Source organism: Nerophis lumbriciformis, linkage group LG08, assembly GCF_033978685.3.
Source record: "Nerophis lumbriciformis linkage group LG08, RoL_Nlum_v2.1, whole genome shotgun sequence".
NCBI classification, from domain to species: domain Eukaryota; kingdom Metazoa; phylum Chordata; class Actinopteri; order Syngnathiformes; family Syngnathidae; genus Nerophis; species Nerophis lumbriciformis.
In genome coordinates, this window is record NC_084555.2 from 51,207,711 (window position 1) to 51,225,242 (window position 17,532).

The 17,532-nt window shown below is 41.6% G+C and overlaps 1 protein-coding gene across 5 annotated transcripts in view; it reads right to left on the reverse strand.

The window, feature by feature from the left end:
• Positions 1-15,703: 15,703 nt before the first annotated feature.
• The window catches only part of mbip (MAP3K12 binding inhibitory protein 1), a 45,267-nt gene continuing 43,438 nt past the window's right edge, over positions 15,704-17,532 (reverse strand). For all 5 annotated transcript variants that reach the window (XM_061969180.2, XM_061969182.2, XM_061969181.2 and 2 more), the window contains 2 exons: positions 15,969-16,007; positions 15,704-15,882 (listed from right to left, as the gene is read on the reverse strand). In XM_061969180.2, coding sequence (XP_061825164.1) covers positions 15,775-15,882; positions 15,969-16,007 — 147 coding nt within the window. In that variant the 3' untranslated portion in view covers positions 15,704-15,774. The remainder of the gene's footprint in view (positions 15,883-15,968; positions 16,008-17,532) is intronic.

Sequence of the window (17,532 nt, forward strand, 5' to 3'; positions counted from 1 at the left end):
ACCTTTTGAATGCAATTACTGAAATAAATCAAGTTTTTCAAAATATTCTAATTTACTGGCTTTTACCTGTATATATGTATGAAATACTTGACTTGGTGAATTCTAGCTGTCAATATACTCCTCCCCTCTTAACCACGCCCCCGCCCCAACCACGCCCCGTCCCACCCCCGACCACACCCCCCACCTCCCCACCTCCCGAAATCGGAGGTCTCAAGGTTGGCAAGTATGATATTGGTATGGGGACAACCCTACTTTCTGCAGTAGGAGTATTAGCGTGTGGACTGAAACTAAATGGGTAAACAAGATCGTTTTTGGTTATTTATCAGCATTCATGTTAAGTGAAATGAAAGTCAATTGTGCCTGCCTGGCTGGAAACACAATAAAAACATAATTGCCGCCTTAGTCGACGGCCTTTCACAGCAAAAAAAAAAAAAAAAGACGACGGTAGAGTCGAGCTCAGCGGCGGCCCGTTTAGGCGGCGCCGCCGGTTTGTTGGGTCTGGGAGATGTTTCGCAAACAAGGGTAGCAGTAATCAGGTCATTTGTCATAATGACAACCATTAGCGCTGATCATCAGCACGCAGCAGTCAGGCACAGAAATCAGGTGCCCTCGCTCAGCTTCCTCTCAATTACACACAGCGGTGCGCACAAACACGTGCGCTCGCTGTTAGCTGCTTGTTTGCTTTGTCTGCTCGTCAATTAGTCCAATCATTGATAACCAATAACACGCATTTTCTTCCTGGTGTCAAGTTAAGCGCGTCAAGAAGTGGGAAGTTATGTATTTTGAGACACCTGGGGATAAAAAGGCTATATCAGTTTTAAAGGCGATATACATTTTGATTGATTGATTTGAACGCAAATATGAAAGAAATACAAATGCAAACACTGAATTAAAAAGGAAAAAGGTCAATATTTACACATACAGTACAGGCCAAAAGTTTGGACACACATGGGTTTTCTTTCTTTTCATGGCTATTTACATTGTAGATCAGGGGTGCTCATTACGACGATCGCGATCTACCGGTCGATCTCGGAGGGTGTGTCAGTCGATCACCAGCCAGGCATTAAAAAAATAGTCCTAAAAATGAGCGATCATAAATCTTCACTATGACGTCACTTTCGTCACTTGATTGACATTCACGGCACCCGACGGTCTTCTGAGATGATGCTGGCTGCTGCCAGCTCATTAAAATTACCGACTGGAAGGCGAGAAACACTTTATTTCAACAGACTCTGGCGTCGTACCTGTCGTCAAAACTCCAAAGACCGACTGCACAATTGCGCTAACAAAACAAGAGTCTCGGAAAGCTGACGTGCACAAGCTAGCAAGCTACGGAGTTTGCCGACAATGTATTTCTTGTAAAGTGTATACAAAGGAGTATGGAAGCTGGACAAATAAGATGCCAAAAACCAACCACTTTCATGTGGTATTGGACAGAAAGGAGGACTTTTTTCTCCTCCATTCGAAAATGCGGACGTTTTTAGCACCACTGTCTGATTACAATCAATGCAAGTCATCACAATCAGGTAATACACCAACTTATATTCTTGTCTTCATGAAAGAAAGGAATCTATATGTGTTAAACATGCTTGTATTATCTTTAAACACTTTTAACTTGTTAACAATATTAACTATATGTGTTAAACATGCTTGTATTATCTTTAAACACTTTTAACTTGTTAACAATATTAACTATATGTGTTAAACATGCTTGTATTATCATTAAACACCTTTAACTTGTTAACAATATTAACTATATGTGTTAAACATGCTTGTATTATCTTTAAACACCTTTAACTTAATAATATTAACTATATGTGTTAAACATGCTTGTATTATCATTAAACACCTTTAACTTATTAACAATATTAACTATATGTGTTAAACATGCTTGTATTATCTTTAACCACCTTAACTTGACAACAATATTAACTATATGTGTTAAACATGCTTGTATTATCATTAAACACCTTTTTACTTGTTAACAATATGAACTATATGTGTTAAACATGCTTGTATTATCATTAAACACCTTTAACTTGTTAACAATATGAACTATATGTGTTAAACATGCTTGTATCATCATTAAACACCTTTAACTTGTTAACAATATTAACTATGTGTTAAACATGCTTGTATTATCTTTAAACACCTTTAACTTATTAATAATATTAACTATACGTATCAAACATGCTTGCATTATCTTTAAACACCTTTAACTTGTTAACAATATTAACTATATGTATTAAACATACTTGTATTATCATTAAACACCTTTAATTTATTAACAATATTAACTATATGTATTAAACATTCTTGTATTATCATTAAACACCTTTAATGTATTAACAATATTAACTATGTGTTAAACATGATTGCATTATCATTAAACACCTTTAACTTATTAACAAAAACATATATGTCATAAATAAGTAAATATAAATGATATATATGAATGAGGTAGATCCCCACGACTTGATCAATTGAAAAGTAGCTCGCCTGCAGAAAAAGTGTGAGCACCCCTGTTGTAGATTGTCACATCAAAACTATGAATGAACACATGTGGAGTTATGTATTTAACACAAAAGGTGAAATAACTGAAAACATGTTTTATATTCTAGTTTCTTCAAAATAGCCACCCTCTGCTCCGATTACACTCTTGGCATTCTCTCCATGAGCTTCAAGAGGTAGTCACCTGAAATGGTTTTCACTTACAGGTGTCACAGTTTTGATGTGACAATCTACAATGTAAATAGTCATAAAAATAAATAAAACACATTGAAATAAGGTGTCCAAACTTTTGGCCTGTACTGTATTATTATTATTATTTTTACTTCCATCCATCCATTTACTACCGCTTGTCCCGTCCGGGGTAGCGGGGGGGTGCTGGAGCCTATCTCAGCTTCATTCGGGCGGAAGGCGGGGTACACCCTGGACAAGTTGCTACCTCATCACAGGGCCAACACAGATAGACAGACAACATTCACACACTAGGGCCAATTTAGTGTTGCCAATCAACTTATCCCCAGGTGCATGTCTTTGGAGGTGGGAGGAAGCCGGAGTACCCGGAGGGAACCCACGCAGTCACGGGGAGAACATGCAAACTCCACACAGAAAGATCCCGAGCGCAGGATCGAACCCAGGACCTTCGTATTGTGAGGCGGACGCACTTTTTACTTGAAAGACTTTAAATTCTTCAACAGCTTCAGACTTATCCTAGATCAGTGATTCTTAACCAGCAGTTTCATATGCGCATTCACCGAACCCTTCTCTAGTGAAAAATAAAATGTTTGTTTTTTTCAAATTCAAGACAAAGTTATATGTTTTTAGTAACACTTTAATATGGGGAACATATTCTAAATAACAAAGAATTAATTTAGAGTTATTTGGTTAGTGTTAGGGTTAGAGGGTAAGGTTATAATAAGGCCATGCCGAATAAGGCATTAATAACTACTTAATAATGACTAGTTAAGAGCCAATATGTTACTAAATTGCATGTTAATAAGCAACTAATTAATGGTGAATATGTTCCCCATACTAAAGTGTTACCATGTTTTTTTACAGGTGCACAAAATGAAGCGTGCATGAACATCACCTTGTTCAAACAACAAAACCAACACAGTGCATAAACTCACAACATATTACACACCTGCAAATCAGTCAAATGTTGCCGTATTCGTAATACGCCGATAGGGAGAAATTTGTATTTACACGATGAGTCGGGTGTGTCTCGACTAGGGATGTCCCGATCCAGGTTTTTGCACTTCCGATCCGATACCGATATTGTTTTTGCACTTCCGATCCGATACCGATACTGACCGATAATGGCCTATCCGAGCATGTATTAAAGTTTAAAGTTATTTAGCCTACTTAGTTGTCAGAATCATGTTGAAAAGGGTTTTAGTACTCTTGATAACAACTAGCCAGCTGAATAAGGGGAGTTTGAATAATACACAATTGTTGGTAACAAGAAACTGACCTGTTTATTCAAGGATAAACACAAAATAGACAAAATTATACATGACAAACAGAAATGGCATCATTGAAACAAGGGCTGGGCGATATGGCCGTTTTTTAATATTGCGATATTTTAAGGCCATATTGCGATACACGATATATATCTCGATATTTTGCCTTAGCCTTGAATGAACACTTGATGCATATAATCACAGCAGTATGATGATTCTGTGTGTTTTGATTGATTGATTGAGACTTTTATTAGTAGGTTGCACAGTGAAGTACATATTCCGTACAATTGACCACTAAATGGTAACACCCCAATAAGTTTTTCAACTTGTTTAAGTCGGGGTCCACTTAAATTGATTCATGATACAGATATATACTATCAGATATATACTATCATCATAATACAGTCATCACACAAGATAATCACATTGAATTATTTACATTATTTATAATCCAGGGTGTGGAGGGGGGCGCCGGATGTAAGTGTCAAAAAGACAGCCAAAAGAGTTTGATATGAGAATAAATCTAAAGTTAAAATATAGGGTAGAAATGCACCCATTTGCAGGAAATGTAGTCTTGATTTTCAAAATGTTCTTTCAATGCTTGCATGTCTACATTAAAACATTCTTCTTCATACTGCATTAATATATGCTACTTTTAAACTTTCATGCAGAGAAGGAAATCACAACTAAAAAAATCACAAATCTTTTCATACGGTGTTGATGTGGAAATTTTTGCCTCGGCATTTTGATGGTGTGGACGTGTGGCACCGAACGGAGATAAGCGTCTCGACAGACGTCACAATATTTGAACAATGATGACGAAAACTGTTTTCTCTGTCGTGTCCGTGTGTCGAAAATTGTTATGCGCTTATTTTTTTATTAGATTTTGTGCGTGGCATATAATTGCTATGCGCAGAGGACGTTTGAGCAGTGCGCAATTGCACAAGCGCGCACCTTAGAGAGAACGTTGGTCACACGGCTGCGCTAGCATCACAGCTAACGTTAGCCATGCTGCTACCTCTCTGCTCGGGGAGGGCTTATACGTATGTGACGTATGACGTGACAGTATGTGACGTGTGTAAGAAGGTGCGCTTGCTGTCTGTGAGAGGGAGACACAGAAAAGAGTCTGTCGTGTAATGCCAGCAGCTAAAAGCAACTGCGTTAGAATCCACAGACCTGTGGATGTGTTGAAGGTGTGCTGGAAAATGCGGAACGGAAATTATAGGGAGCAGCAGAAAAGTGGAATGTACTATTTAAATAGGTGCGTTGGAAAACACGGAGCAGAGTTGTTGTTTTTTAACTGGATCTGGATCGGCATTTTCCCATGCCTTGCCGATACGCATTTTTTTGCAAATATCGGCGGCCGATCCGATCCAAATATCGGATCGGGACATCCCTAGTCTCGAACCTCCGCCGAACCCCTGAGGCCGACTCACCGAACCCCTAGGGTTCCATCAAACCCAGGTTAAGAACCACTGGTCTAGATATACCATGTTTATATATTTGTTTTATGCTCTTTTTTTTTTTTAACAAAATAGATGAATAATTATGGGGGAAAATGAGTTGCAAAGTGGAATATTTTACATGAGGTAATTACTGCCTTTAACAGGTCCAAAAAATCATAACAGTTTTCTATCCATTATTATTTTTGGAACTATGACCATTTTTTCCATTTTTTTATATTTCATTCGCAGAAAAATGCTCAAACTCATAAACGTGTTCCAAGTAAGTCATATATGATGGGTTTTTTTTTTTTACCTTTCAATGCTTCAAATCTTTTTGCTTCAAACCAATCCACAAATATGACGTTTTTATTATTGTTGTAAATATAATATTGTAAATATTTCAAGTGTTTTTTGTTTTTTTTAAATGTGTGCCTTATCAGGGTTGATGAGTGGAATGTCTCGCTTTATCAATGGGGTTGGGACCATCAGTTGTGTTGTGAATGAGGTGTGTCCAAACTTTTGGCCTGTACTGTACATGCAAACAAAATGCACCTTAAATTTGGTGGATAGAACTTCAAATTACCGATGTAACAATACATGTTGTAACTTATGGGTTATATAGTTCATGTGTGATGATCATTCATAATTTGCATACTTGATTTCATTGCTGATACATGAATCTATTATGATTTACAGTTAAAAGGGAATTGATTTGATTCATACATGTATTTGATATTGATTATTTGAGAAACACTGACACCGAATCGAGTTGTTTTCTACTTCATAGCCTAACAAAGGGTTAACTAAGATACTGCATGTTCCACAATTCATTGCGGAAAACCGGATGTAAAAAAAGAGCGGGAGCAGGTGCATTGTGGTTGTTGCATACCTGCCAACTTTTGAAATTAGAAAAACCTAGTAGCCAGGGTCCAGGGGCCGCAGGCCCCGGTAGGTCCAGGACAAAGTCCTGGTGGGGGGGTTCACGCAAAATGATTATTAGCATTCAGACAGGTTAAAATGTTGCTAAAACCATCACTTTTCTATCAGTCACAGTGACTTTTCAAAACAAAAATATTACAGCAAAAATCATATGGGTTGATTGACATGTTTATTCTGTAAGCTAACTTCAATAGTTTGAAATTATTTTGACAGTTAATGCCAGTTATCCTGTCAACCTTTCACAAGACTTCAATTTGTTCATTGAAAGTATAAACAGTATAAACACTTTTTACAGTAAACAAATGGTAAAACAGTACTAAACAATTCCATTAAAAAAAAAAAAATTGGTGTCATTATTAACTTTCTGTCCAAGCTTGTATAATCTACTGCCTTGTTCAATTGTAAAAAAATATTCTGTGCCTAAAATTCACATTTCTATCACAATTATCATACTGTAAACATGGTAAGATAACTTCATTAAAATTAATAGTCCTGTCAATAGCATGGAATTACAATTCAAATGTAGTTTTTTTGTAAGCCTTTCAAAAGAATTCAAAATATGAAAAATGAATGAAAATTAATTTAAGCCATCAGACACTTGAAAAGTGGCACATCACATCTCTAATGTAATCATTTGAACTTTTCAACAGAAATAGCACTGCAAAAATATTAAGGACATACTTCTGTATTTTGGTAGTTATGCTGTCAACATTTAACAAGATTTCTTCAACTTGGACTTGAAAGCATAAATAGTATAAACACTTTTAACAGTATAACAGTACTCAACAATTCCAATAGATAACATTGGTGTCATTACCTTTTTGTGGCTAAAATCCAAATTGTATCGCTAGCAACGGCATTAGACTTGTGTTTTTTTGTCCCAACGTGGTCTTTTACATCGCTAATTCCTCCGTGCCCGATCGAAAAATCTTGTCTGCAGAAGGTGCAATTCGCGTAGTTTTCACCCTTTTTGGAACGGATAATTATTCCCGGATAGGCTTTTGAATATTCTTCACGGAATGACTGCAGTTTTCTTTTCGGTTTAAGACTCGTTTGCGATTTTTCTCCGGCTGATTCCATGATCGTTCGCTCGTTTGGAAACAATGGGCAACTGGTGCCTCGTGCTTGGCAGCGGTGCTATAAATAGCCTCGAGCATGGCATTCGGAATGGCTCGATAGGAAGTTACGGGAAGCAGTGTCGATTGTCATTGTTGTTACGCGATTTCGTGAATAAAACTTAAAAACATTTTTTTTTTTTAATTAATGAAAAACCGTATTTTTTATCACTGCAACCGTAACCCGGAATAGGTTGATGAAAACCGTACTAATTACGGGAAAACCGGAGTAGTTGGCAGGTATGTTGTTGAGATTGAGCATTACGAGCCTACGGGTGAATGAATGAACGACAGATAACAAGATAAAAGGATTGTTTTGTATGCCCATTTTTTTCTTATACAAAGTACAAAAATATTTACACATTTCCCACGTCCTGTCCAATACTTTGATCGTAGTTAACCTACAATACACTTTCAATTTCACTTTGATTTACCGCGACGATACCGATTTTGATGTGATACGATATCAGCAGGGATCATGCCTTTATTATTTTTGTGCAATTTTGGACAAGGTCTGAGTAAGTGAAATGAGTCAAACAGAACAATGGTAGGTATGAAACACAGTAACCTGTTTATTATAAACCGTCTTGAATGGACTTTTGCTTATATTTTTTTGGGGGGGCGACACCTTGTGGTCACAATAATTCACAAAAGTTAAAGCGCATTACGAAATAAAATTTTGTACTGTGTGTGAAAGTAATATGCAACTAAAAGTATTTGATACTTGTTTATATTGATAAATGTGCTGTTTTAGACATATTACATATGTCTAGCTCAGGGGTCGGCAACCCGCGGCTCCGAAGCCGCATGCGGCTCTTTGATCACTCTGATGCGGCTCAGCAGCTTACTTGCTGAACCCCCCAATTTTCCCGTGAGACTTCCGGATTTCAGTGCCTCTCGCAGAAAACTCCCGGGAGTAATATTCACCGATTTTCACCCTTACAGCTATAATAAGGGCGTGCCATGATGGTACAACATTTGGCGCTCTCTACAATCTGTATTAACAACGTGCCAGCCCAACACTTGTTATACAATATACATCTTCTGCTTGCACACGTACGTGACAGCAAGGCATACTTTGTCAACAGCCACACAGGTTACACTGACGGTGACCATATAAAACAACTTTAACACTCTTACTAATAATGCGCCACACTTTGAACCAAAACCAAACAAGAATGACAAACACATTTCGGGAGAACATCTGCACCTTAACACAACATAAACACAACAGAAAAAAACACCCAGAATCCCATGCAGCCCTGACTCTTCCGGGCTACATTATACACCCCTGCTACCACCAAACCCCGTCCCCACCCCAACCCTGCTCCCTCTGTGCGTCGGTTGAGGTGGGCGGGGTTTGGTAGCGGGGGTGTATAATGTATCCCGGAAGAGTTAGGGCTGCATGGGATTCTGGGTATTTGTCCTGTTGTGTTGATGTTGCGTTACTGTGCAGATGTTCTCCCGAAATGTGTTCGTCATTCTTGTTTGGTGTGGGTTCACAGTGTGGCGCATTATTAGTAAGAGTGTTTTTTTTTATACCGCCACCGTCAGTGTAACCTGTGTGGTTCTTGAACAAGTATGCCTTGCTGTCACCTCCGTGAGCAAGCGGAAACACCATACAACGTGTGGCTGATCAGGCACTTTGGTTGTCGTGGGTGCTATATGCTGTACCATCACGGCACGCATGACGCTTACAAGCGCCAGTCATTTAAAACCCGCGTGCCGCACCAGCTTTCAAATTTCATATAAGGGTGTGGGCAGCGTGTCTGAGACCCCTGGTTTATACGTACATACCTGCCAACTTTTGAAATCAGAAAAACCTAGTAGCCAGGGTCCAAGGGCCGCAGGCCCCGGTAGGTCCAGGACAAAGTCCTGGTGGAGGGTTCAGGGCTTCGCCCCCCGACGCAAAATGATTATTAGCATTCAGACAGGTTAAAATGTTGCTAAAACCATCACTTTTCTATCAGTCACAGTGACTTTTCAAAACAAAAATATTACAGCAAAAATCATATGGGTTGATTGGCATGTTTATTCTGTAAGCTAACTTCAATAGTTTGAAATTATTTTGACAGTTAATGCCAGTTATCCTGTCAACCTTTCACAAGACTTCAATTTGTTAATTGAAAGTATAAACAGTATAAACACTTTTTACAGTAAACAAATGGTAAAACAGTACTAAACAATTCCATTAAAAAAAAAATTGGTGTCATTATTAACTTTCTGTCCAAGCTTGTATAATCTACTGCCTTGTTCAATTGTAAAAAATATTCTGTGCCTAAAATTCACATTTCTATCACAATTATCATACTGTAAACATGGTAAGCTAACTTCATTAAAATTAATAGTCCTGTCAATAGCATGGAATTACAATTCAAATGTAGTTTTTTTGTAAGCCTTTCAAAAGAATTCAAAATATGAAAAATTTATGAAAATTAATTTAAGCCATCAGACACTTGAAAAGTGGCACATCACATCTCTAATGTACCGTAATCATTTGAACTTTTCAACAGAAATAGCACTGCAAAAATATTAAGGACATACTTCTGTATTTTGGTAGTTATGCTGTCAACATTTAACAAGATTTCTTCAACTTGGACTTGAAAGCATAAATAGTATAAACACTTTTAACAGTATGTCGTGCTGTGAAATACAGCCGACAGGATTGCGCACCAAACACGAAGCAAGGCCAAAGCGCATGCATGGTGCAGGAGAACAAAGGACTTCTTTCATTTAAGGTTTGTGATAAACCATCAAACTCATTCGTTAAAAGGACTCTATAGTAATATAAAGCGAATTTTTCTGGACATTATCATGCAAGAAAAGTTTATTTTTGGGACCGCGATCACCGCGTAAAGATTTTTAAAGGTTGCATTACAAACATTTAACTGTCCCATGTGATCAGCCAGTGCGATTGGAAATCCATGCTCAATTATTGCCTCCGTAAATAAAACTTCGGCATTTATCACATCCAAAGAATCTGTTTGGGCGACGAAAAATGTTGAAAGTTTTCCACTTGTATCGCTAGCAACGGCATTAGACTTGTGTTTTTTTGTGCCAACGTGGTCTTTTACATCGCTAATTCCTCCGTGTCCGATCGAAAAATCTTGTCTGCACAAGGTGCAATTCGCGTAGTTTTCACCCTTTTTTTTTTTTAAATTAATGAAAAACCGTATTTTTTATCACTGCAACCGTAACCCGGAATAGGTTGATGAAAACCGTACGAATTACGGGAAAACCGGAGTAGTTGGCAGGTATGTACGTAGCACAAAGCAAAAAGAAAATTTTGTATGCAGTGTTATTTCATTTAAAATTTCAAATAAATTTTGCGGCTCCCATTCCATCCATCCATCCATCTTCTTCCGCTTATCCGAGGTCGGGTCGCGGGGGCAGCAGCCTAAGCAGGGAAGCCCAGACTTCCCTCTCCCCAGCCACTTCGTCCAGCTCCTCCCGGGGGATCCCGAGGCGTTCCCAGGCCAGCCGGGAGACATAGTCTTCCCAACGTGTCCTGGGTCTTCCTCGTGGCCTCCTACCGGTCGGACATGCCCTAAACACCTCCTTAGGGAGGCGCTCGGGTGGCATCCTGACCAGATGCCCGAACCACCTCATCTGGCTCCTCTCGATGTGGAGGAGCAGCGGCTTTACTTTGAGCTCCCCCCGGATGACAGAGCTTCTCACCCTATCTCTAAGGGAGAGCCCCGCCACCCGGCGGATGAAACTCATTTCGGCCGCTTGTACCCGTGATCTTGTCCTTTCGGTCATAACCCAAAGCTCATGACCATAGGTGAGGATGGGAACGTAGATCGACCGGTAAATTGAGAGCTTTGCCTTCCGGCTCAGCTCCTTCTTCACCACAACGGATCGATACAGCGTCCGCATTACTGAAGACGCCGCACCGATCCGCCTGTCGATCTCACGATCCACTCTTCCCTCACTCGTGAACAAGACTCCGAGGTACTTGAACTCCTCCACTTGGGGCAAGATCTCCTCCCCAACCCGGAGATGGCACTCCACCCTTTTCCGGGCGAGAACCATGGACTCGGACTTGGAGGTGCTGATTCTCATCCCAGTCGCTTCACACTCAGCTGCGAACCGATCCAGTGAGAGCTGAAGATCCTGGCCAGATGAAGCCATCAGGACCAAATCATCTGCAAAAAGCAGAGACCTAATCCTGCAGCCACCAAACCGGATCCCCTCAACGCCTTGACTGCGCCTAGAAATTCTGTCCATAAAAGTTATGAACAGAATCGGTGACAAAGGGCAGCCTTGGCGGAGTCCAACCCTCACCGGAAACGTGTCCGACTTACTGCCGGCAATGCGAACCAAGCTCTGACACTGATCATACAGGGAGCGGACCGCCACAATCAGACAGTCCGAAACCCCATACTCTCTGAGCACTCCCCACAGGACTTCCCGAGGGACACGGTCGAATGCCTTCTCCAAGTCCACAAAGCACATGTAGACTGGTTGGGCAAACTCCCATGCACCCTCAAGGACCCTGCCGAGAGTATAGAGCTGGTCCACAGTTCCACGACCAGGACGAAAACCACACTGTTCCTCCTGAATCCGAGGTTCGACTATCCGGCGTAGCCTCCTCTCCAGTACACCTGAATAGACCTTACCGGGAAGGCTGAGGAGTGTGATCCCACGATAGTTAGAACACACCCTCCGGTTCCCCTTTTTAAAGAGAGGAACCACCACCCCGGTCTGCCAATCCAGAGGTACTGCCCCCGATGTCCACGCGATGCTGCAGAGTCTTGTCAACCAAGACAGCCCTACAGCATCCAGAGCCTTAAGGAACTCCGGGCGGATCTCATCCACCCCCGGGGCCTTGCCACCGAGGAGCTTTTTAACTACCTCAGCAACCTCAGCCCCAGAAATAGGAGAGCCCACCACAGATTCCTCAGGCACTGCTTCCTCATAGGAAGACGTGTTGGTGGGATTGAGGAGGTCTTCGAAGTATTCCCTCCACCGATCCACAACTTCCGCAGTCGAGGTCAGCAGAACACCATCCGCACCATACACGGTGTTGGTAGAGCACTGCTTCCCCTTCCTGAGGCGGTGGATGGTGGTCCGGAATCGCTTCGAAGCCATCCGGAAGTCGTTTTCCATGGCTTCCCCGAACTCCTCCCATGTCCGAGTTTTTGCCTCCGCGACCGCTGAAGCCGCACACCGCTTGGCCTGTCGGTACCCGTCCGCTGCCTCAGGAGTCCCATGAGCCAAAAGAACCCGATAGGACTCCTTCTTCAGCTTGACGGCATCCCTCACCGCCGGTGTCCACCAACGGGTTCTAGGATTACCGCCACGATAGGCACCAACTACCCTGCGGCCACAGCTCCAATCAGCCGCCTCGACAATAGAGGTGCGGAACATGGTCCACTCGGACTCAATGTCCAGCACCTCCCTCGTGACATGTTCAAAGTTCTTCCGGAGGTGGGAATTGAAACTCTCTCTGACAGGAGACTCTGCCAGACGTTCCCAGCAAACCCTCACAATGCGTTTGGGCCTGCCAGGTCTGTCCGGCATCCTCCCCCACCATCGCAGCCAACAGGTGGTGATCGGTAGAAAGCTCCGCCCCTCTCTTCACCCGAGTGTCCAAAACATGAGGCCGCAAATCCGATGACACAACTACAAAGTCGATCATAGAACTGCGGCCTAGGGTGTCCTGGTGCCAAGTGCACATATGGACACCCTTATGCTTGAACATGGTGTTCGTTATGGACAATCCGTGACGGGCACAAAAGTCCAATAACAAAACACCACTTGGGTTCAGATCCGGGCGGCCATTCTTCCCAATCACGCCTCTCCAGGTTTCACTGTCGTTGCCAATATGAGCGTTGAAGTCCCCCAGTAGAACGAGGGAATCACCCGGGGGAGCACTCTCAAGTACTCCCTCGAGTGAATCCAAAAAGGGTGGGTACTCTGAGCTGCTGTTTGGCGCGTAAGCGCAAACAACAGTCAGGACCCGTCCCCCCACCCGAAGGCGGAGGGAAGCTACCCTCTCGTCCACCGGGTTGAACTCCAACATGCAGGCTCTGAGCCGGGGGGCAACAAGAATTGCCACCCCAGCCCGTCGCCTCCCACTGCTGGCAACGCCAGAGTGGAAGAGAGTCCAGCCCCTCTCGAGAGAACTGGTTCCAGAGCCCTTGCTGTGCGTCGAGGTGAGTCCGACTATATCCAACCGGAACTTCTCTACCTCGCGCACTAGCTCAGGCTCCTTCCCCCCCAGCGAGGTGACGTTCCACGTCCCAAGAACTAGCTTCTGTAGCCGAGGATCGGACCGCCAAGTGCCCTGCCTTCGGCTACCGCCCAGCTCACATTGCACCCGACCTCTATGACCCCTGCTATGGGTGGTGAGCCCATTGGAGGGGGGACCCACGTTGCCTCTTCGGGCTGTGCCCGGCCGGGCCCCATGGGGACAGGCCCGGCCACCAGGCGCTCGCCATCGTGCCCCAACTCCGGGCCTGGCTCCGGAGGGGGGCCCCGGTGACCCGCGTCCGGGCGAGGGAAATCTGAGTCTCGGTTCTTGCATTTCCATAGAAGTCTTCGAGCTGCTCTTTGTCTGATCCCTCACCTAGGACCTGTTTGTCTTGGGAGACCCTACCAGGGGGCATGGAAGTCCCCGGACAACATAGCTCCTAGGATCATTGGGACACGCAAACTCCTCTACCACGTTAAGGTGGCAGCTCAGAGAGGAGTGCGGCTCCCATTGTTATCTATAATTTGCGAAACTGGTCAAAATGGCTCTTTGACTGGTAAAGGTTGCCGACCCCTGGTCTAGCTTGTGTGCTATTGCGTGCTTATCCGCTGTGTAACTGCTAGCTCCATGTTTACCTTTTGTAAATGACTTGATGTTAACTGGCTGTCCAGAAGTAAACCCACTATAAGTGAGTCCGACAGCATCATAACAGCAATCCATCTACCTGGCAGGTGAAAGAACAAAAGATGATTATATATATATATATATATATATATATATTTTTTTTTTTTTTTTTTACTTTCAAATTGTTTTTTTTCCATTAAAAATACATATTTTTCTTACTTGCATAAAACATTTTTTTTTACTTGCAGAAAAAAAATTTTTTTCAGCGTTTTATACTAGGAGAAAATATTTTTTTTATACTTGCATGAAGTTGATTTCATACTTGAAGAATACTGTTTTTTTTTTTTTACTTTCAAATTGTTTTTTTTCCATTGAAAATACATATTTTTCTTACTTGCATAAAACATTTTTTTTTACTTGCAGAAAATATTTTTTTTCAGCGTTTTATACTAGGAGAAAATATTTTTTTTTATACTTGCATGAAGTTGATTTCATACTTGGAGAAAACGCTTTTTTTTTTACTTGCGAATCGTTTTTTACCTCTAGAAAATATTTTTCCAGCGTATTATACCTAGAGAAATTTTTTTATTTTGAATTCTCAGAAAATTGTTTTTATACTTGCATGAAGTTGATTTCATACTTGGAGGAAAACGTTTTTTTTTTCCGTTGAAAAAACTTTTATTTTTTTTACTTGAATCTTTTTTTTCTATTGAAAAACATTTTTTTTACTTGCATACAATTTTTTTTTTTTTACTTGTGAATCGTTTTTTTCCAGCTTTTTTTTAAGAGAAAATTGTTTTTATACTTGCATGAAGTTGATTTTTTACCTGGAGAAAACTTTTTTTTTACTTGCCAATTCTTTATTTTTTTCTATTTAAATTTGTATTTATATTTTTACTTGCATAACATTTTTTTTTACTTGCGAATCGTTTTTTACCTGTAGAAAATATTTTTTCCAGCATTTTATACTTAATATATATAAAATAGTTTTTATACTTACATGAAGATGATTCATCCTAGTCACGTCCGTTGTGTCCTTGAGCAAGACACTTCACCCCTTGCTCCTGATGGCTGCTGGTTAGCGCCTTGCATGGCAGCTCCCGCCATCAGTGTGTGAATGGGTGAATGTGGAAATACTGTCAAAGCGCTTTGAGTACCTTGAAGGTAGAAAAGCGCTATACAAGTATAACCCATTTATCATTTATTTATTTATAACGCAAGTATGCCTTGGACTTGTCATCTAAAAGTAGAATTAAATACAACAGAAAATATAATTTTATGTGCAGGTAATTTAAAAAGACATCACATAAAGACATTTTTAAAAGGGACATCATTTGACCTCTTGTTATCTAAAAAAGTGTTGCAATTATATTTGTGTGTAATGTCGGCAAAAAACGGCTTAAAAAGTCCAACTTTTATGCAAGAAATGTGGGTTTATTTTTTTAGAAATACTACACTTAACTGTACGAGTATTCCACCTGAGGTCAAAGCGGGTACTCTGATCCGTACTCGGGTCTGAACTCGTCGGCCTTCTTTCGCAGGGCCGCCCTGACGGCGTTGATCTTTTCGTCCAACTCCGTCAGGCTGCAGGCCTGAAAAGGACAAAGAGACAGACCGGTGTTAGAAGGAGCAAATGGCAAAGTCCAGGATGGATGCAGGAGGGAAGAATACAACAAACCTGAGCAGGCGACGTCTTGAGTCGTTTGTGCGCCAGGTTCTACAAAGAAGCACAGACCTTGGTGAGTAGCTTAGATTACTTTTCATTTTGGCCTCAGCTGCTGAACTAATTTACTCATCTGACAGTCGGCATCAGGATATGGAAAGTAGCCTTAATTCATCTGTAGATTTGTAGTTGCTGTATTTGTTACAAAAGCCAAAAGCAGTGAAGTTGTCACGTTGTGTAAATGGTAAATAAAAAGAGAATACAACAAATCCTTTTCAACTTATATTCAATTGAATACACTGCAAAGACAAGATATTTCATGTTCACACTATAAAACATGTTTTTTTTGCAAATAATCATTAACTTAGAATTTAATGGCAGCAACACATTGCAAAAAAGTTGTCAGGGGGGCATTTTTACCACTGTGTTACATGGCCTTTCCTTTTAACAACACTCAGTAAAGGTTTGGGAACTGAGGAGACACATTTTTGAAGTGGAATTCTTTCCCATTCTTGCTTGATGTACAGCTTAAGTTGTTCAACAGTCTCCCTTCTCATATTTTAGCCTTCACACATTTTCAATGTCTGGACTACAGGCAGGCCAGTCTAGTACCCGCACTCTTTTACTAAGATGTGACTTTAAGGTTTTACTACTTACGTATAAAATACTACACGGTCTAGCTCCGTCCTATCTTGTCGATTACCATATGTCCCGGAAAGAAATCTGCGTTCAAAGAACTCCGGCTTATTAGTGATTCCCAGGGCCCAAAAAAAGTCTGCGGGCTATAGAGCGTTTTCTATTCGGGCTCCAGTACTATGGAATGCCCTCCCGGTAACAATTAGAGATGCTACCTCAGTAGAAGCATTTAAGTCCCATCTTAAAACTCATTTGTATACTCTAGCCTTTAAATAGCCCCCCTGTTAGACCAGTTGATCTGCCGTTTCTTTTCTTTTCTCCTCTGCTCCCCTTTTCCTTGAGGGGGGGGGCACAGGTCCGGTGGCCATGGATGAAGTGCTGGCTGTCCAGAGTCGGGACCCGGGGTGGACCGCTCGCCTGTGCATCGGCAGGGAACATCTCTGCGCTGCTGACCCGTCTCCGCTCGGGATGGTGTCCTGCTGGCCCCACTATGGACTGGACTCTTACTATTATGTTGGATCCACTATGGACTGGACTCTCACAATATTATGTCAGACCCACTCGACATCCATTGCTTTCGGTCTCCCCTACAGGGGGGGGGGTTACCCACATATGCGGTCCTCTCCAAGGTTTCTCATAGTCATTCACATCGACGTCCCACTGGGGTGAGTTTTTCCTTGCCCGTATGTGGGCTTTGTACCGAGGATGTCGTTGTGGCTTGTGAAGCCCTTTGAGACACTTGTGATTTAGGGCTATATAAATAAAGATTGATTGATTGATTTTACTATGAAGCCGCGCTGTTGTTGTCAAGACTTGGTCCGGGGGTGTGTGCTTTTCCAGGATGCAACGGAAAGTTGGCTCGTGCGAGACGGGAATGAAGGTACATGATTTATTATTATCAAAAAAAGGAATAAATGAAAGCGCGCACAGTGGCGGAGAATAA